The sequence below is a fragment of the Ornithorhynchus anatinus genome, chromosome 8 (genome assembly GCF_004115215.2).
Source record: "Ornithorhynchus anatinus isolate Pmale09 chromosome 8, mOrnAna1.pri.v4, whole genome shotgun sequence".
In the NCBI taxonomy this organism is placed as follows: Eukaryota; Metazoa; Chordata; class Mammalia; order Monotremata; family Ornithorhynchidae; genus Ornithorhynchus; species Ornithorhynchus anatinus.
This window is the reverse complement of record NC_041735.1, coordinates 64,839,787-64,860,546: the sequence shown is the minus strand read 5'-3', so window position 1 is coordinate 64,860,546 and position 20,760 is coordinate 64,839,787. Positions and strand designations below refer to the sequence as shown.

Genomic DNA, 20,760 nt, shown 5'->3' with positions numbered 1-20,760 from the left:
ACATAATAAGCGCTTAACAAATACCATTAAAAAAAGGAAAAAAAAAACTCTTCTCTTTCCTCACCTTGAAACATGAATATTTCAAATGTGCTCTGAGATTACGCATCCCTCTCTGGATGATAGCTACAAGGGTTTCCCAAGAGCACAGACTAGAGAAAGAAGCCTCATGAGTTTAACGAACCATTTTAGACCAGATGTTGAAGCGAAAGACCTTTCGCAGCTCAGTACATCAATCACAAAGATCTGTGTAGAAAAAGTGGTGTTTGGAACAGATCCGCACAAACCCAAGGAACGTCGTCACAGTGAGTTCTAGTAGTTATTAAGTGCTTACGGTATGCCAAGTGATGTCGATCTGCGGTAGATATAAAAATAACACATCTGATAGATTATCTGACCTCCCTCAGGACACAAGATCTCAGTGAGGTAGATAGATAAAAACAACGGTAAATCAGATGCTGCAAGCGGCAAAAAGCAACAATCATTCAATCAATCTATGGCATTTATTGAATGCTGTCTGTGTGCAGAGAAATGGCCCAAGAAAACTACATTAGAACAGGCAAATGGACAGTTTGGGGAAGTAGGAAGGTGATGCTGTGGACTGTCTGAGCCGCTCGATTCTCAAGGCATTAAGGAAAAAAATGAGGTTGTATTCTGACTTCTTCCAACACGGCATCGTGTTATATCCAGACGGTCGTTTGTTGTCGGAGTAGCTTTCCCCAACACAACCCTCATTCTAGATAAAGGATCTGGTGAAAAATATGCTATGGAAGACCTGTGCGTACTAAATACTCCTCTGGTGTCCTAAGGTCAATCAATCAATGGTATTTACTGACCACTTACCATACGCAGGGCAGTATACTAAGCTCTTGAGTGAGTACAAGACGACCGAGTTTTTAGACCCAATCCCTGACTCTGAAGCATATATTTCCTGAGGGACTATATTTCCTGAGGGTATAATGTAATTTAAAAACTTGTCTTCTCCCTTTGAATACGGTTACGATTGTTGTAGAGCTGTAATCACGCAGTAGCAAACAGGGTCTCAAAGTCTATTCATCATCACTGGGATTTACTGAGCACCTACCATGATAATAATAATAATAATAATGTTGGTATTTGTTAAGCGCTTACTATGTGCCGAGCACTGTTCTAAGCGCTGGGGGAGATACAGGGTAATCAGGTTGTCCCACGTGAGGCTCACAGTTAATCCCCATTTTACAGATGAAGGAACTGAGGCACAGAGAAGTGAAGTGACTTGCCCGCAGTCACACAGCTGACAAGTGGCAGAGCCGGGAGTCGAACTCATGACCTCTGACTCCGAAGCCCAGGCTCTTTTCCACTGAGCCATGATTAAACCACAAGGCTGGAGGCTACAAATGGGAAAGGAGCATGGAATAAATATAAATTTCATTTTCTGGCAGTCCAGAGAGAGAATCCACAGTCCCAGACTTCACAAGGAGTTTACAATCTAATGAGGGTTCGCTTTGATAAGCAATCAATCAGTGGTATTTATTGAGCCTTAACTATGTGCAGAACACTGTACTAAGTGCTTGGGAAAGTCCAGTGTAATAGAGTTGAGAATCACAATCCCTGCCTACAAGGGGCTTGCGGTCTACAGGAGGAGTGTACAGTCTACAGGATAGAGGGAATGCAGCATGGTTTAATGGAGAAGGCATACGTCAAGGAGTCAGAGGACAAGAGTTTCAAATCCAGGCTCCGTCATTTGCCTCCTGGTTGACTTAAAGCAAGTCACTTCATTTTTCTGTGGCACAGTTTCCTCATGTATAAAATGAGGATTAAACCTGTTCTCCCTCTATCTTATACTGCAAGCCCCATGTGGGCCAGGGACTATGTCTGATCTCATTATCTTGTAACTACTCCAGTGCTTAGTACAGAGCTCCATGCATAATAAGCACTTAGCAAATGCAGTTAGAATTATGACTATTAGAAGTATTTCTGGGAAACACACATTTGCAAAGCAAGAGAAAGCTATCTTTTAAAAAAAAAAAAAACAAAATAGCAAAACTCTGCTTCTCAACTGCATGAAATCTGACAAGTAAATCCTACATTGTTTTAAACACAGTTACTTCACACCCATTTCTTTACTCATCAACCTTTGTTGAGGCAAATACATATTAGTGGTTTTCATTTTTGAATTACACCAAAATGTGCCTTTACATCTATTGAAAATTGAGGCAGTGGGCTATCTAACTAGATGTATCACATGTACTACAGTTTTCAAAGAGCATTTTTTTTAGAGCTTTGGTATTCTAAAAATAAGACTGAATTATAGACTATTTTTTTACACTCAGCAGTATCCCATAAGTGATCCTGGACCCCCACATGCAAATCAGAACATCAGAAATTCATATAATGTCACCGGGGGCGTGGATTCTTCGGAGTTAGAGGAAAAGGCTGTGAAATCATACTTATTAAGAAAATGGTTTGAATATTAGAACAAAGCCTTTGGACTGGTGATTTATAAAATGGTGGCAGGGATGAAAGTCTAACTGATGAATCGCTTAAGACTATAACACATAGAGTACTTCAGATTGTAGACGAGAACAGAGTAGGGGGTAGACTTGAAGACCTGATAGAGTACATGTCATCCCATTCTAATTTCTATTATTATGTATTCTCAATAGCTCAGGACCATAAATGATTTCAAATAGGGTCTTGACTAATGCAGTATTCACAGTATCAAGTGATTAGACATTTTCTCATACTCTTGCAGCTTTAGGGAAATGCGTGCAGAGTGCTTTTCTAAGCATTTGGGAGAGTACAGCACAGTTGGTAGACACATTCTTTGCCCCAGAGGAGCTTACAGTGGAGACGAAGTGGATCGTATGGACTGTCTGATCCACAGTGTGGATTGACCACCTACTTTATGTGGAGTACTGTATTAAGCGTTTAGCGGTAGAAGACACAGTGTTAATGGCATGTGCAAAACCCCATGGGGCAGGCTGTCTAATAAACTATGAGAGCAGTATTGCTTAGTGGATGGAGCACGGGACTGGAAGCCAGAAGGTTCTAATCCCGGGTCGCAGGTTCTAATCCCGGTTCCGCCACTTGTCTGCTGTGTGACCTCGGGCAAGTGGCTCAGTGGAAAGAGCATGGGCTTTGGAGTCAGAGGTCATGGGTTCGAATCCAGGCTCGGCCACTTGTCAGCTGGATGACTTTGGGCAAGTCACTTAACTTCTCGGTGCCTCAGTTCCCTCATCTGTAAAATGGGGATTAAGACTGTGAGCCCCACATGGGACAACCTGATTCCCCAGTGTCTACCCCAGTGCTTAGAACAGTGCTCGGCACATAGTAAGCGCTTAACAAATACCAATTTTCAATTCTCTGGGCCTCGGTTACCTCATCTGTTAAGTGGGGATTGTGACTGTGAGCCCCACGTGGGACAAGGACTGTTTCCACCCGAATTTGCTTGTATCCACCCCAGCTCTTCGTACAGTGCCTGGCACATAGTAAACACTTAACACGTGTCATTATTAATTATTACTAATAAACTAGAATACAAAGGTCAGATCTACAGGTTGACAGCAGCTTTTCCCCAGATAGACCACAAAGAGCTAACAAGAGATTCTCATGTGGTAAAAATGCTCTTGCCAATGTCCAGGAGAATGTTTTGCATCCTGCAATGTAGTGTTATTTTTTTTCTAGAGAAAAGCCCCTTCAAAAGTAGTTTGGACTCACACTTAGTGTGGGTAATTATCATTATTATTTTTTTGTTGTTTTTAAGTCCTCACATTTACAGATTCTTGGCAGGAGAAATCTCCCAGGACAGGATGTTAAATTCCTTAGCAGTAGTGCTCCCTCATTTAGAGTAACCTCTCTCTGTTTTCTAGTCTCTGTTTTTTTCCACCAGACGTTTTTTTTTTTTTTTTTCCCTCTACTTTCTAGGCTCTCTCCCAAACGTCAATTCTCCCCCACATTCCCTCCCACTTCTATTTCTACTGTCAGATGCTCTTTCTGGCAGATGCTTGGAGACTTCTGCTTTTTTTTTTTTTTTTAATTTTAATATTTCCAAGCCTTCCCACCCTTCCCATGCCAGATCTGTACTCTGATCCTCACCAGTAAGCATCTAAAGGCTACATTTTATTCTCTACTCTTCAGTCTTCCCAGGCTTCTGGATCCTCTCCGTCTCCATAAACAGACCTCTCTGTCTAACACCCTGACTTGCTATTTTCCTCTTTTTTTTTTTTTTTTTTGAATCCTCTCACATTCTAGCTCAGTTGTACCCAAGAATATTCCTCTTTGTCAGAGGTCTTTGGGTCTGCTTCTTCCAGAAACAAGCTCACACCCAAATTCCTCATTCTCATCTTCCACAGTTCTAAGTACATTTTCTCGCTTCTGCCATTCTCCGGTGTCTTTCCCCCCGACCCCCAATCGCAATTTCTGTTGTCCGTCCCAAGGTCCTCGTTGTCTCTCAAAGCTTTGGTGAACCAGTTCAGCTACTGATCCCTGTGCTTGCCTAAGATTTCTACAGCCAATGTGCAAACAGACCCCTTCCATTCATTCAATCCATCAAATTGATTGAGCACTTATTGTGTGCAGACCACTGTACTAAACACTCGGGAGACTACAGTGTGACAATAAACAGACATATTCCTTGCCCAAAATGAACTTACAGTCTAGAGGACCCCTTCCTCTGGAGCCTCCACAACTGTCAACACTGATAGAAATCCTTGACTGTGATTCCTAAGGGAAGAAAGACCTTAACTTCTGATTCTATTTTTTGCCCTTCATAGACACATTTCATGTCATTCATTCACTGAATAGCATTTCTTGAGTTCTTACTGTGTGCAGAACACTGTACTAAGCACTTGGGAGAGTACAACACTAAACAGACACATTCCCTGCCCACAGTGAGTGGAATCTAAATAGTCCCATATGGAACTCATCGGCTGTGACTCTAACCTCAAATTCAGGCTATTTCAAAGTACGGAGTTTTTGAAAGAATTCACTGAGGCACATCATCCCCAGGACCTTGTGTGCATATGCAGATATTCACAGTGATACATAAAGGCAATGATAAATATAAATATATCACACACATATACACACACACACACACACATATATATATCTATATATATCTATATAGAGAGATATAGATATATATAGATATATATAGATATAGATATATGTCATTGACTTTGTAATTAGTAAGAATGGTAAACCAAAGAGGATGAAAATGCATCACAATTATGTTATGATTATGTGAATAAGGTTCTGTGATGAATTGTTAATCATTATTTAGTAAATTACAACTTTCTTGTGGCAAAAAATAATACCTTACCTATATAATGAATAATATTGCACTTGGACTAATATAGTTGTAAGTTAATTATACACTACACAGCTGATTTACTTTCATTTACCTAAGGAGCTGTTCCGATCCTGTTGCAGATTAATTATGTCTTCAGGCATATGCTCTCATTTATCACTGTCGCCCGCAACATTCTAGAGCCTGGTTAGGTTGCTTTGTTGGTGTCATTGTTTTACCTTTGAAAAACAGATTCTATGGCTGGGGTGCTTTTGGCAAGTTGAGCCTTTAGAAGATGTGTGACAGGTAACCGGGTCAAATGAAATTATAGCTGGAACCCAAGAAAAATACGGGTTTATATAGTCTTGGGACAAGGAGGTCCCTGTGGGCATATTTAATCCAATCCCCGTCCTCACACAGTATCACATTAAAGCCATCAAACTCAGAAAAGAATCAAGTCAAGTTCCCTAGGAGAGACTTTATTCGGTGTCTATTCGGTGCATAATGCTTAGACAAATTTGCAAGTGATTAATAATGGGTTTGAGACTGAATTTTTCATTTCTGAACATTGAATCGGTGAAGAGCTCAGAATCAAATAACTGGTTTGCTCCTGCAGATTCTGGATGAACTAAATCGTTATTACCAAAAACAAGTTTTCATGAATTAGGGCTAACGTCTTAAAACTGTCAAGTCAACAATCATACGCTAAGAAATAATTATTCACATATCAGTTTTGAACAGGGAAACAATGATCAAGATTTCTTAAATTATCACCAAAAGGGGAAAAAAAAACCCTCCAAAACACATATCAGCCGCTCACTACTGAAGCATGTTTGATGTATGTGTAATTAAAAACAAGCTGGCAGTAGGAACTTGTTTTAGGTTGTTTAAATAAAGCAAATCACTCTGTAGATCTTTTATATTGGATTAGTGAGAATTCATCGCACTTTCTGAAAGCAAAAATGTCTGATCAATCATTCCATCTATTGATTCCTGCCTCAGATGATTGCTTGACTTTCAAGGCAAAATATGAAAAAAGACTAATTCTAAACAACTTGTATTTGAAAAGTGTTAGCCTCGAAAAAAAGTAGAACTGTCCATAATTAGAATAGACAGTTGCACATTGGCAAAAAAGATAGAGTCACAGAAAAGAATAAGGGTAATTTGATTTCCTCATTTTAATTCAGTTCTCTTGTGTGGGTCTTTGAATTGTGAAAGTAAAACCAAATTATCCATTATTGCATCATCTCTGATGTGTCCAGTATAGATAATCCTGTTTCTTTCCTATATACAGAGGTTTCATTTGGTAAATATGATTTTTTCATGTCTTTTTGCCTTGATACTCCCAATCTTTGGAAAACGTGTAAATTCCTCTCTTGACTAACTAATATTGGGGAAATCAATAAATCAACCAATCAAGGAAAGGTGGTGTAACTGGGTAGTTACTGCATCCGTTTTCTGAAATACTACACTTCTGACCCTAATAAATATGGATTTATTCATTTTGGAAATTGCAGCTGCAGCCAAAAATATTATTGACCGCTGAGATGTGTGTATAATGCTACAGTCTTAACCTTCTTCAAAGACATTTAGTAAAAGCATCTCTCAGATAATATCAGTAATACTTATTGGTCCTTTGTTGAAAAAGCCTTCATCTTGAAGAGATATCCCACTAAACTGTAAAGACCATGAGAGCAGAGATCATATCCACCAACTCTACTGTATTCTATTCTCCCAGTGTTTAATACAGTGGTCTGCACCCAGAGAGTTTTCAGTGAATACCATGGATTGATTTATCTACTGAAAGTCCAATAGTGGGGCATAATGAGTAAAACCCATTCCCTCTTCACATACTTCAGTGAAATGACAGACGAGATCAATCACTCGATTGTATTCGCAGAACTTTGTGCAGCACATTGTACTAAATGCTTGGTAGAATACAATGTAACATATTCAGTAGTCATGTTCCCTGACCACTATGTGCTTACAGTCTAGGAATGGGGTTTTTCCCTTTTTCCCTCTGCTCCCCCTACTCCCCCTTCACCTCTCCGCAGCCAAACCCTCTTCTCCCCCCTTCCCTCTCCTCCTCCCCCTCTCCCATCCCACCCCCTCAGCACTGTACTCATCCGCTCGACTGTATATATCTTTACCACCCTATTTATTTTGTTTATTTTATTTAATGAGATGTACATCACCCTGATTCTATTTAGTTGCCATTGTTTTTAAGAGATGTTCTTCCCCTTGACTCTATTTATTGCCATTGTTCTTGTCTGCCTGTCTCCCCCGGTTAGACTGTAAGCCTGTCAAACGGCAGGGACTGTCTCTATCTGTTGCCGACTTGTTCATTCCAAGCGCTTAGTCCAGTGCTCTGCACATAGTAAGTGCTCAATAAATACTATTGCATGAAGGAATGAATTTACGATCTAGAGTGGAATGAGAGAGATAAGTCGAGGAAAGTGGCATGACAATGGGTTTGTGAGACAGGGAGGATTCTGGTCCTGTCTATAATGATGGAAAAGTCATGGGGAGGATGGAATTAAATTAATTTTGTTTCTAAAAGGTTATTAGGGTTTAAGGTAAAATTATCAATCCATTTAAGGTCCCTTATTGTGTGCAGAGCTCTGTACGAAGCACTTGAAAGAGTACAACGGAGTTGGTAGAAGCATTCCCTGCCCACAGTAAGCTTACAGTCAAGAGGAGGAGATAGACATAAAAAAATAAATTATGGATATGTGCAGATGTGTTGTGGAGCTAAGGATTAGGGGGGATATCAAGGGCTTACAGGGTATAGATCCAACTGCAAGGGTGACAGAAGGGTGAAGGAGTAGGGGAAATGAGGGCTTCTATTGGAGTTATCGTCTCTTGAGCATATTCTACACAATTGACTTATCACAAATAGATGCACACTTGACTCCTGAAAGAACATCCAACTTCACTGGAATAAATAGGTCTATTGAACAACTAGTTGTTCTTGCCATGAGCTCACCTGGCTTACACTTTGAACGTTGACTTTTCATACCGTGGTCCTCCATTTGATCAACGGGAAACCAGAATGCCTCATCTTCACACCATACCGTCCTCCCCTTGACTTTGCCATCATTATAGACAGGACCAAAATCTTTCCTGTCTCACAAGCCCATAGCCATGCCACTTTTCTCGATTCATCACTCTCATTCCATTCTAGATGGTAAACTCCCTTCCTAGACCGTAAACACACTGTGAGCAGGGGACATGTCTACCGACTATGTTACACTGTATTCTACCAAGCATTTAGCACAATGCGCTGCACACAGTAAAAGTTCAGTGAATACAATTGAATGATTGATCTCTTCAGTCGTATTTACTTACTCTGTGCAAAGCAGTATATTAAGTGCTTGGGAGAGACAATATAACAACTAAGAGAAACATTCCTGCCCATAATGAGCTCACAATCTACAGGGGAAGATGGACAGTAATATAAATAAAAAATAGATAAATAAATAACAGATATGTACATTTGTGCTGTGGGGATGGAGAGAAGATGAATGAAGGAGCAAGTAAGAGTGGTGCAGAAGGGAGTGGGAGAAGACGAGAGAATGGCTTGGTCAGAGAAAGCTTCTTGGAGGAGATGCACCTTTAATAAGGCTTTGAATTGGGGGAGAACAATTATCTGTCTGATATGAGGAGGAAGGGCATTCATTCATCCATTCAATAGTATTTATTGAGCGCTTACTATGTGCAGAGCACTGTACTAAGTGCTTGGAATGTACAAATCGGTAACAGATACAGTCCCTGCCCTTTGACAGGCTTACAGTCCAGGCCAGAGGTAGGATGTGGGTAAGAGGTCGGAAGCAAGATAGATGAAATGGAGGTACAGCGGAAAGGTTAGCATTAGGGGGATGAAGTGTGTGGTCTGAGTTGTCGTAGGAGAGTAGCAAGATGAGGTAAGAGGGAGCAAGGTGATTGTTTTCAAGCTAATTGTTCTTGTTTGATGTGGAAGTGGATGGGCAATCATTGGTGTTTCTTGAGGGGTGGAGAAACATGGCCTGAATGTTTTTGAAGACAAATTGTAGAATATTTTAGACTCTGATGCCCTCTGTCCAGACACGTTTATAGTCAAGGAACATAGCAGGTAGCAGTTTTTAACAAACCATTCAGTTCCAGGCTAAACAAATAGGTAATAAACATGATAGATGGACAAAAGATCTGAGTTTAACACAATGTAGGTAAGGGTTCTCTCCCACTTAGAAGTCAGAGGTATCAGTGAGAGACATGGAACACAGTTTCATCACATTGCAAAATCTAGAAATGACTTGAGATTCTGATCATGATCATTTTCTGAATATTTTGTAGGACAGATTAAAAAATATACAAAAAACAAAACAAAACAAAAGCATTGTACTGCAAGATAAGGCTGCTGACTTAAAGGCTCATGTCACTTGAAATTTGTAACGGTGAGAGTTAAAAGTCTTTTTTTTTTTTTTTAAGTGTTGGTGGAAGACGCTGCTCTTAACAACTGCTTTGTGCTGAGGGAGAGTAGAACAAGATCATGTAAATATCTACTGGAAAAAGCTTTGAGATGATAATATATGGTGTCATAAGCAGGAGCAGTGTGGCTTAATGGATAGCGTACAGGTTGGACACAGAAGGATCTCGGTTCTAAACTCGGCTCCACCACGTGTCTGCTGTGTCACCTTGAGCAAGTCACTTAACTTCTCTGTGCCTCAGTTACCTCATCTGTAAAATGGTGATTAAGACTGTGACCCCATGTAGGTCAGGGACGGTGCCCAACTTGATTACCTTGTATCTACCCCAGCACTCAAAACAGTGCTTAGCCCACAGTAAGTGCTTAACAAGTACCAAAATCATTATCATCATAAAAGTACTCCTGTCTAGCTCGTAGACCTCTTCTACCTTCCAATCCTATTTTTCCAGTGAATACAGACGCCAGTTCATCTGCAGTGCTATCCAAATGAGAATGCAGCTCGGCCTTGGCTTTCCTTTTAAAAACAGTATGCTCTGCAACTTAGATTCTGGATACCTTCTACAAAAGCTGGAGGACATTTCTGTAAGCTTCTGAAATCCTGTCCGCCTTCCTTGTTTGCGCTGAGAGTGCTGACTTCTCTGTTGAAAAGGGTCCAAATTGGAACTGACTGGGAAGGCTAACAGCTGCTGCAAAAATCAATACTCCATGTAGTAAAAACAGAATTGGGCTAAGATGGTCTTGCCTGAGCATTATTCTGCTCTGAGAGCTGAATATCTACCGAAGCTTGGAAGACGAATGTAATCTACATTAGCGGAAGTGTTTCCTTGGGTATACGCATAGACATTGCTAATCCCTTGGCCCCAGGAGAGAAGGATGGGGAAATAAATTCAGAGATCTTAATTATGTGTTATTTTGCATAAATTCAACTGCAGAGATGATCACTGTTCTAGTTAGCAAAACGTGTGTTTTGCTTGAATTTTTCACTATTTTAACATTTATAATGGCTGACAGTCTAAGCTACACTATTACAGCTGTTGCAATCTGTCTTAAAGTCAATCCTACTGATAATTTTTGCCATCCAAATTTAAACTGAAAGATAACACAGATGTTTGTAGATTTGGTTTATTACACCCTCGTGCTCTAATTACAGAACTGTAAGGTAGCTAGAAACATATGCACTATGAAGACTTTGATGGCTATAATTAAACGGGGATAAATATTCTTAAAAATGTCTTATGAACTGTTAACATCAGGAAATATACGTGATCTGCATTAAAAAAAGCTAAACATTTGGTTTGGAGATTAAAAGGACAATTACAAAGAAGCAGTGGGTGTTTAGATATTTTACAAATGTACAACTTCTTACTCACTGAAATTACAAATATTAATGTACACTCTTAGCCCTTTGGAGCAGCTATGGGAATTCTCTCAGTTTGAAAGTTAATAATAATGATAGTTAAAACAACAATAATAATGATAATAGTGATAATAATATTGACTAAGCACATCTTATGGGTCAATGACTCTACTAAGCCCTGGAATAGATATTCAATAATTAGTTTGGACACTGTCCCAATGGAGTTCACAGTCTAAATAGGATGAAGAATGGGTATGCTATCCCCATTTTATAGTTGAAGCAACTGAGGCACAGAAAAGTTTACATACTTTTCCAAAGTCACACAGCAGGTAGGTGGCACAGCCAGGATTAGAACACAGGTCTACTGGCTACCAGGTCCAAGTTCTTTCCACTAGGTCACACTGTTTCTCACTGCTTCATCTCCCGATAATCAGAGACATTTTGGAAAAAAACGTTATTTCCAAGCCACTGAGGGGCAAAGAATACCACCATGGTTGCTTTTTCCCAAGCAATTAGAACACTGTTTTTGCTCATAAATACCATTACTAGTATGGTCAATATGAGCAACAATCCTTTTAATGGTTCCTAAAGAATCAGATTTATCATTAAGCTCTTCCCAGAGCACCTAATTTCCTGCCACAGAATTATTTAAAGCAGTGGGAAAATTTGGAAAACCATCACTAAGTGTGCTGCTTTGGGTACCCACCCAGTACTTTCCTAAGTGCTTCCTCTAGAGAAGCAGCATGGCTCAGTGGAAAGAGCATGGGCTTGGGTTCCTAGGTCATGGTTCGAATCCCGGCTCTGCCACTTGTCAGCTGTGTGACTGTGGGCAAGCCACTTAACTTCTCTGTGCCTCAGTTACCTCATCTGTTAAATGGGGATTAAGACTGTGAGCCTCATGTGGGACAACTTGATTACCCCTATCGACCTCAGCACTTAGAACAGTGGTCTGCACATAGTAAGTGTTTAATAAATACCAACATTATTATTATTATTATTAGACTGTAAACTCACTGTGGTCAGGGAATGAGTCTGTTGTATTGTGATTATTGTTTAGTATAGTGCTCTGCAAACAGTAAGCACTCAGTAAATACCATTCATTATTTTCCTAATTCATGAGCAACCTGTATAGGCTGAGACATCAGAGAGCAGCTTTGTGATTCAATCCAGTGATGCCAGAAAAATTCAAATATGGCCCAGAATGGAAATGAAGAATAGATGTGTGGAAATAAAGCTTCAGAATTTCCCAATTTCCTTAGCTGGTCAATTAGCCAAGAAAAGGATCAACTTTAATTGTTTCAAGACTCCTACATGAATCTCCATCCCTTTGCCTAGATTTGTTAATAGCCCTGAGGCTCAGTGGCTTTTCAATATCTCATGGTGTCTGGCTGGTTTCTCCTGGATAAACTGTATCTTGTCTATCTCACCACCAACTCCTGGCCCACATACTGCTTCTGGTCTGGAACGTTCTCCCTTCTCATATCCAGCACTTAAAACAGTGCTTTGCACATAGTAAGCGCTTAACAAATGCCATCGTCATCATCTGACAGACAAATACTCTCCCCCCTCTTCAGAGCCTTACCGTGAATGCCCATCTCCTTCCAGAGGCCTTCCCTGACTAAATCCTCCTTTCTTCTTCTCCTACTCCCTTCTGCATCGCCCTGATTTGCTCTCTTTATTCACTCCCCCTCCCAGCCCCAGAGCACTTATGTCCATATCTGTCATTTATTTATTTCTGTTAATGTCTGTCTCCCCTCTAGGTTGTAAACTCACTGTGGAAAGGTAATTTGTCTGCTTATTGTTATGCTGTACTCTCCCAATTGCTTAGTACAGTGCTCTACACACAGTAAGCGCTCAATACATCCGACTGAATGACTGAAAGAAGCAGTGTAAAAGACAAATTATTCAACCTGAGAATAAGCACAGCCTAGTGGAAAAAGCACAGGCCTGGGACTCAAAGGACTTGGGTCCTAATCCCAGCTGTACCCTGTTGCCTTGCTGTGTGAGCTTCGGGAAGTCCGTTAAATTTTCTGTGCCTCAGTTACCTGATCTGTAAAATGGGATTAAGGCTGTGAGCCCCATGTCTTGTTTCCAACCTGATTAGCTTGTATCTACCCCAGTGTTTAGTACAGTGCCCAGAATATAGTAAGCATTTTACATTATTAAAAAAACAAGAAAAAACAAAAAAAAAACTTGCTCAAACTCCCTGTCTTCAGTCTATACCTTTTCCAGTCCTTACTACACAGTTGGAATCATTTCTCTAAAATATTGTTTGCATACAAACTGCCAATCTTCAGAACCCTCCACAGTGGCTATTATTATTCTATTAATTTTATTAATGATGTGTATATATCTATAATTCCATTTATTTTTATGCTAATGATACCTGTCTACTTGTTTTGCTTTGTTGCCTGTCTTCCCCTTCTAGACTGTGAGCCCGTTTTTGGGTAGGGATTGTCTTTACCTGTTGCCAAATTGTACTTTCCAAGCTTAGTACTGTACACAGTAAACAGTAAGCGCTCAATAAATATGATTGAATGAATGAATGGTTGCCTGCTGCTCAATGCCTCAAGCACACACTCCTGACTCCTGGACTTAAGAAATTCTGTCAGCTCTCCCCTCTTTCTGATCAGATCTCTTCTCCCACAGTAGCCCCATTTATATCCTTCTCTCCTTCTACCCCTCATACTGTGTGTGGTGCATTAATGACTCCTCCACTCCCAGATCCGTGCTCATGCCTTTCTACTTGCTTTAGAATTTCCTCGCTCCTTCAAATCCGCTAGTCATCAGTAGTCCCGCCTTCAAAGCCTTCCTGAAATCCCACCTTCTCCAAGAGGCTGGATTGGAAACTTCTTGAGGGTAAGGGGCAGGTCAAGTGAATCTGTTGAACTCTTCCAATCACCCGGTTCAGTGATCTGCACACTGTAAGCACTCGATCGATTAATGGGATTTTTGGATCATATACTATGTATCGAGCCCTTCATTAAATAGTTGGGAGAGAAAACAATGAGTTGATAGCTCTCTTTTCCTCGTCTCCCATTCCCTACTGTGTCACCCTGACTTGCTTCCTTTACTCACCTCCCTGACCCCAGCCCCAAAACACTTATATTAACAATAATAATAATAGTAATGATGGCATTTGTTAAGTGCTTACTATGTGCCAAGCACTATTCTAAGCACTGTGATAGATACAAGGTAATCAGGTTGTCCCACGTGGGGCTGTCTTAATCCCCACTTTACAGATGAGGTAGCTGAGGCACAGAGAATCTAAATGACTTGCTCAAAGTCACACAGCTGACAAGTGGTGGAGCCAGGATTAGAACCCATGACCTCTGACTCGCAAGCCCGGGCTCTTTCCACTAAGCCACGCTATTTCTCTAACTTATGTAGTCTATGTTGTGAGCTCATTGTGGCAGGGGGTGTGCCTGTTATTGCACTGTACTCTCCCAAATGCTTAGTATAGTGCTTTGCATACAGTAAGAGCTCAATAAATACAACTGAACAAACTAATAACTGTAATTTATGTATTTATATCAATGCCTGTCTCCCCCTATATGCCGTGAGCTCCCTGTGGGAAGGGAATGTGTCTATTTATTGTAATAATGGACTCTCCCCAAAAATGCTCTGTGCTCAATAAAGATGACTGACAGACCACTGAGGCGATCCCTGCCCACAAAGAACTTACACTCTAGAGGGGGAAACAGATATTCATATAAGTTACAGACAGGGTAAACAGATATGTACCAAAATGCTGGGGGCCTGGGGAGGGACTTAAAGATCCAAGAAAAAAGGATCTAGTACGATCTCATCAAATTCTCTATAATACAGAATGCTAGGCCCATTAACTCGCTTAGAAAATGTATTTTCAGTTGTATTCATTGAGCGCTTATTGCATGAAAACCACTGTACTAAGTGCTTGGGAGAGTAGAGTGCAACAACAGGAAGATGAGCTCACAGTCTAGAATACGAAAGTTAGAGAAGCAGCGTGGCTTAGCGGAAAGAGCTCGGGCTTGGGAGTGATGAAGAAGAGAGGGTGAATAGGGAAAATGAAGACGTAGCCAGGGAAGGCTTCTTGGAGGAAATGTGATTTTATTAATGTTTTGAAGGTGGGGAGAGTAGTGGTCTCTCAGATATCAAATGGGAAGGAGTTCCAGCTCACTGTAGGTAGGGAATGTGTTTTCCAATTCTTTTTTTTTATTGTACACGCCCAAGCGCTTACTTCAGTGTTCTGCACAAAGTAAACACTCAATAAATACCACTGATTGACTGATTGAGCAGGACGAAGTGTTGTCGGCAAGACAAATGAGATTGAACTTGTTATGGGCAGGGAACATGTGCTTACTTCAGGGCTCTTCCCACAGTAACACTCAAAGAAGCAGGGCGGCTCAGTGGAAAGAGCACGGGCTTGGGAGTCAGAGGTCGTAGGTTCTAATCCCGGCTCTGCCACTTATCGGCTGTGTGACTTTGGTAAGTCACTTAACTTCTTTGTGCCTCAGTTACCTCATCTGTAAAATGGGGACTAAGTCTGTGAGTCCCACATGGGACAACCTGATTACACTGTATCTATCCCAGTGCTTAGAACAGTGTTTGGCACATAGTAAGTGCTTAACAAATACCATCATTATTATTATTATTATTTATTAGAATTACTATTGGTTGATTGAGCGAGGTGCAGTGAATAGGTATAAACAGTACTACTGACTGAAACATTCCCCAATTGAACTAGACTTCCTGAGTCCACGTCCAATCGCAGGCAAGAGTTGAAGCTGGAAAATCATTTACCCATTGGCCCATCAAGTATAGCTTATTTTCTAAACGAGTTAATTCATTCAATCATATTTATCAAGCGCTTACTGTGTTCAGAGCACTGTACTAAGTGCTTGGAAAGTACAATTCCACAAGAAATAAAGACAATCCCTACCCACAGTGGGCTCGCAGTCTAGAAGAAGGGAGACAGATATCAAAACAAGTAAACAGCCTCAATAGCATCAACATATGTAGAATTATAGATATATCCACATCATTAATAAAATGAATAGAATTATTAATATGTGCATATATACACACAAGTGCTGTGAGGCGGGGAGGGGGGTAAGTGGGGGCAGAGCGAAGGGGAGCTGAGGAAAAGGGGGCTTAGTCTGGGAAGGCTTCCTGGAAGAGGTGAGCTTTCAGTAAGGCTTTGAAGGGAGGAAGTGTGCTATTTTGACAGATGTGAGGAGGGAGGGCATTCCAGGTCAGAGGAAGGATGTGGGCCAGGGGTGGATGGCAGGACAGGCAAGAAAGAGGCCCAGTGAGGAGGTGAGCAGCAGCAGAGGAGCAGAGTGTGCGAGCTGGGATGGAGAAGGGAAAAGGGAATTGATGGAGGAGGGGGCCAGGTGATGGACAGCTTTGAAACTAATAGTGTGGAGTTTTTGCTTGATATGAAGGTTGATAGGCAACCACTGGAGATTTTTGAGGAGGGGGGGTGACCGACGTGCCCAGAACATTTCTATAGATAGATAATCCGGGCAGCCGAGTGAAGTATAGACTGAAGTGGGGAGATACAGGAGGTTGGGAGATAAGAATTAATGGGCCCAAAATTCTGTATTATAGGGAATTTGATGATATTGTTCTAGATCCTTTTTTCTTACCAGACAAAACATTCTTCAGTAACACAATGTCCTGAAATACTTACGCTTTCTAATTGAAATTAAGATCTTGTAAAATATATGTAAGAAATGTGCATTTACTCAAGTGGGTTGGCTTCTTCCTCTTGATTTTTAAAATTCTTCTCTCTAATTAGGATCATTTTAGGATCAATTGTGTTTCAGCCAAGTAAATGGATAAAAAATATTCATATATATCCCAAATAATACTTTCTCAGAGGCTTTGTAAAAATCTAAGGGAAGAATGGATTCAGAATAAGGAACCACTATATAATAGGAGGATCCTATGAGGCCACATGGAGCCTTCCAAGTCTAAGCATGAACTGCTAAGTGGAATTGATTAATGCACTGCAGAGAAATGGGAGGAAAAAGAGAAAAAAAGGAGAGTGAAAGTACAAGACAATTCACTTATAGAAAGAGGTGTCCCACTTTTTTTGAATGCAGTGAACTACAACAGAAAGATTTCAAGTCAAGATTTAGATCCAAGATAAGTAATATTTCACTAACATGAAGCCAATTTCATTACACTGAACAATAAATTCTCAGAATTACAATATATATTAATTGGTACACACTTTTAAGGTTCAACTGATTCATTTCTTTAAATTATTTTACTGAATCTGATTTGCCAAAAGGGTCATGAAATTAGATCAATCAATCAATCAATGGCATATTATTAGATGTTTTCCATCTAAGTCCTCATTTTCTCTTTTCCTACGCCTTCCTATGTCACCCTGACTTGCTCCCTTTACTTGCCCCTCTCCTGCCCAGTCCCACAGCACTTATGTCCATATCTGTAATTTATTTATTTGTATTATTGTATGTCTCTACATCTAGCCCATAAGCTCATTTATAGGCAGGGAATGTATCTACCGACTTTGTTACATAGTACTCTCCCAAGGACGTAGTATAGTGTCAAGTGTCAAATACAATGGATTGATTGATTACTTAGAATTATTCCTTATAAGGAGGGGGAAAAGAAGTGTTTGTTTTTTTTTTTTTTTTTTTTTTTTTACTAATCTCAGCTTCAGTCACCAAGACAAAATTAAAAACTGTGTAAAAAAAAATCTGACAGATGATCATAATAATAATAATAATAATAATGTTGGTATTTGTTAAGCGCTTACTATGTGCCGAGCACTGTTCTCAGCGCTGGGGTAGACATAGGGGAATCAGGTTGTCCCACGTGGGGCTCACAGTCTTCATCCCCATTTTACAGATGAGGGAACTGAGGCACAGAGAAGTTAAGTGACTTGCCCACAGTCACACAGCCAACAAGTGGCAGAGCTGGGATTCGAACTCATGAGCCCTGACTCCAAAGCCCGTGCTCTTTCCACTGAGAATACCATACTGATTCTATTCCAGTAGTCTTACTAATCTCTCAAGTGCCCATCATAAGGATAATGATGGTATTTTTTAAGGGCTTACTTTGTGCCAAACACTGTTCTAAGTTCTGGGGTAGGTACCAGGTCATCAGGGTGTCCTACGTGGGGCTCACAGTCTTCATCCCATTTACCAGATGTGATCACTGAGGCCCAGAAAAGTGAAGTGACTTGCCCAAAGTCATATAGCTGACAAGTGGCGGAGCCGGGATTAGAATCCACGATCTCTGACTCCCAAGCCCAGGCTCTTATCTCTGAGCCACGCTGCTTCTCTAAGCTACTTCACTGCTTTACCCAGCAAGCCAACTCAGAGCTTATCTTTATTATGCATAACAACACACAGTTATTATTCTTTCAAGATTCCTTCCACACATATTCTTATATCCTAATTACCGTTTATAATAGGACCTCCTTTAGCATTTCAGAGTTACATTAAAGAATTTTTAATGTATCCTCCTAAATAAATTGATTATCGTTGGTCGCCAGGGAAGCAAATTCACTAACAGAAGTCCAGGACATACCAGTCAGTTCACCTGAATTCAATAACCAGCCATGGGAATGATAAATGAGGGCAGAAAGTAGCATAGTGAAAAAAAAAATCTTACCACGCCAATGGAGAAGTAATTATTGACAATATTGTAAGGCACTGGATCACCCTTTTCATCTTTATCGTTAGGAATTACTTCAAACTTCCATCTATCCAACAGGATCTCTGTGCTGTTTTCAATGTCTTTGAGAATTTTCATCAGGCTCTCACCTTCATATCCTAGGGTCAAAAATAAACCAAAAACATATTTTTTTAGATCAAGAAAGAATGAAGAAATATTCCCCAAGTCCCTACTGTGATGCTGGGCATCAAGAAGAATTCAATAAATATGGCCCCGATGATGAATGTATGAGTTATTGTTTTTAACTAGGGTATTTTAATCATCAGTGGCATTTACCCAGTGCTCACTGTGTGAAGAACACTGTACTAAGTGCTTGGGAGAGTGCAATACAACAGAGTTGGCAAATTTGTTACCAGCCTACAGAGATCTTACAGTCTAGAGGAGGATACAGACAATTTACTCTTTCAGATGAACTCTAAAGGTCAGAATAGAAACACCACTGAAGGAAGGTCCAAACTAAACTCCTGATGGTTTGGAAAAGGCATGGGGGCAGGAGTCAGGAGGTACGACAGTGCCACCTGGAAGTTGGGTGTCTTTGGTCAAGTTGCTTAATCTTTCTGTGCCTTCTCCATTTCCTCATCTGTAAAATGAGAATTAAGTATCTGTTGTCCCTCCCTGTAGTCTGTGTGCCCTGTGTGTATCTACCCTAGTACTACAGGCAGTGCTTGGCACATGGTAAGCACTTAATAAATACCATCATCATTACAACTTCTTGAATTTGTAGATCACTAATTAAAATTTTTTGATAGGATTTGGATAATCTCACAATATTATTTCTGGAAATTTTAATGTACAAAGGAATGGCATGTAAACTCTTAGCACTCATTTTAGAATATATACCCCCCCACCCATAGTGATTGCATCTTAATGATGAAGATGATGATATGTTGTTTCTGTGTCAATGTGTATACATGTCATAGAAGTCAATAACAATGTGATTAAAAAAAAACAGGCAATACTATCTTTCCCAGAGCAGCACCAAATTAGCCTCATTACAATCATAGTGTATTAAGAAATGTTTCGCCTATGGATTCCTCCTGAACATATGCAATATATGGACAGGAAATGTGTCTGCTTATTGTTATATTGTTTAGCATTTATTACAGTGCTCCTCATACAGTAAGCTCTCAATAAATTCAAGTGAATGAATCAATCTGTAGACATTTGAGGTAATTACACTAAAAACACTACAGGTTTCAAGAGACAATAGCTTTCTTACATTCGAGAATGGGAAGCAGTATGGTCTAATGGATAGAGCACAGGCCTGGAAGTCAGAGAACCTGGGTTCTAATCCCATCTCCACCATGTACCTGCTATGTGACATTGAGCGGGTTACTTAACTGTTTGGTGCTTCAGTTTGCCCATCTGCAAAGTGGGGACTCAATACCCGATTTCCCGCTTACTTTATCTGTGAGCCCCATGTTTACAGGGTCTGTGTCCAACTTAATTATCTTCTCTATACCCCGGTCCTTAAGACCGTGCATGGCACCTAGAAAGCACTTTACAAGTATTATCATTATTATTATTACTACCAGCTCAAAGTTTAATACAGTTTTTGGCCCAAATAAAGGTGCTTTACACAATTATTATTAACGTTTACAAAGAATACGCAACTCATTAAATCCAAGTCAATTTTATAATATGAGTTAATTTTGCTTTGGTGGAGGAAACAAACAAAAAAATCTATGATAATACTAGAAAAATAACTAAGGTCTCCTCACCACCTTTCACCTGCTCCCTGCATGCCATTTGCGTTACTGAAAATGGTTCACTTTTCTAAATTTCATTTTTTTATGGTATTTATTAAGCACTTTCTATGTGAAGAGCAGTAGTACAATACAAAATAATTAGCAGAAATGCTCCCTTTCCATAACAAGCTTACAGTCTAGAGGGGGAGATGTCCATTAATATGAATAATTTATAAAACAGAATTTAAAGATATATATATCTTCCCCTAGGTTGAAAACAATCCTC

The 20,760-nt window shown here is 40.1% G+C and overlaps 1 protein-coding gene across 6 annotated transcripts in view; it reads right to left on the bottom strand.

The window, feature by feature from the left end:
• Nucleotides 1–20,760, bottom strand: part of DGKB (diacylglycerol kinase beta) — a 609,664-nt gene that overhangs the window by 331,590 nt on the left and 257,314 nt on the right. For all 6 annotated transcript variants that reach the window (XM_039912948.1, XM_029070029.2, XM_029070032.2 and 3 more), the window contains one exon: nucleotides 18,724–18,884. In XM_039912948.1, the coding sequence (XP_039768882.1) occupies nucleotides 18,724–18,884 (161 nt within the window). The remainder of the gene's footprint in view (nucleotides 1–18,723; nucleotides 18,885–20,760) is intronic.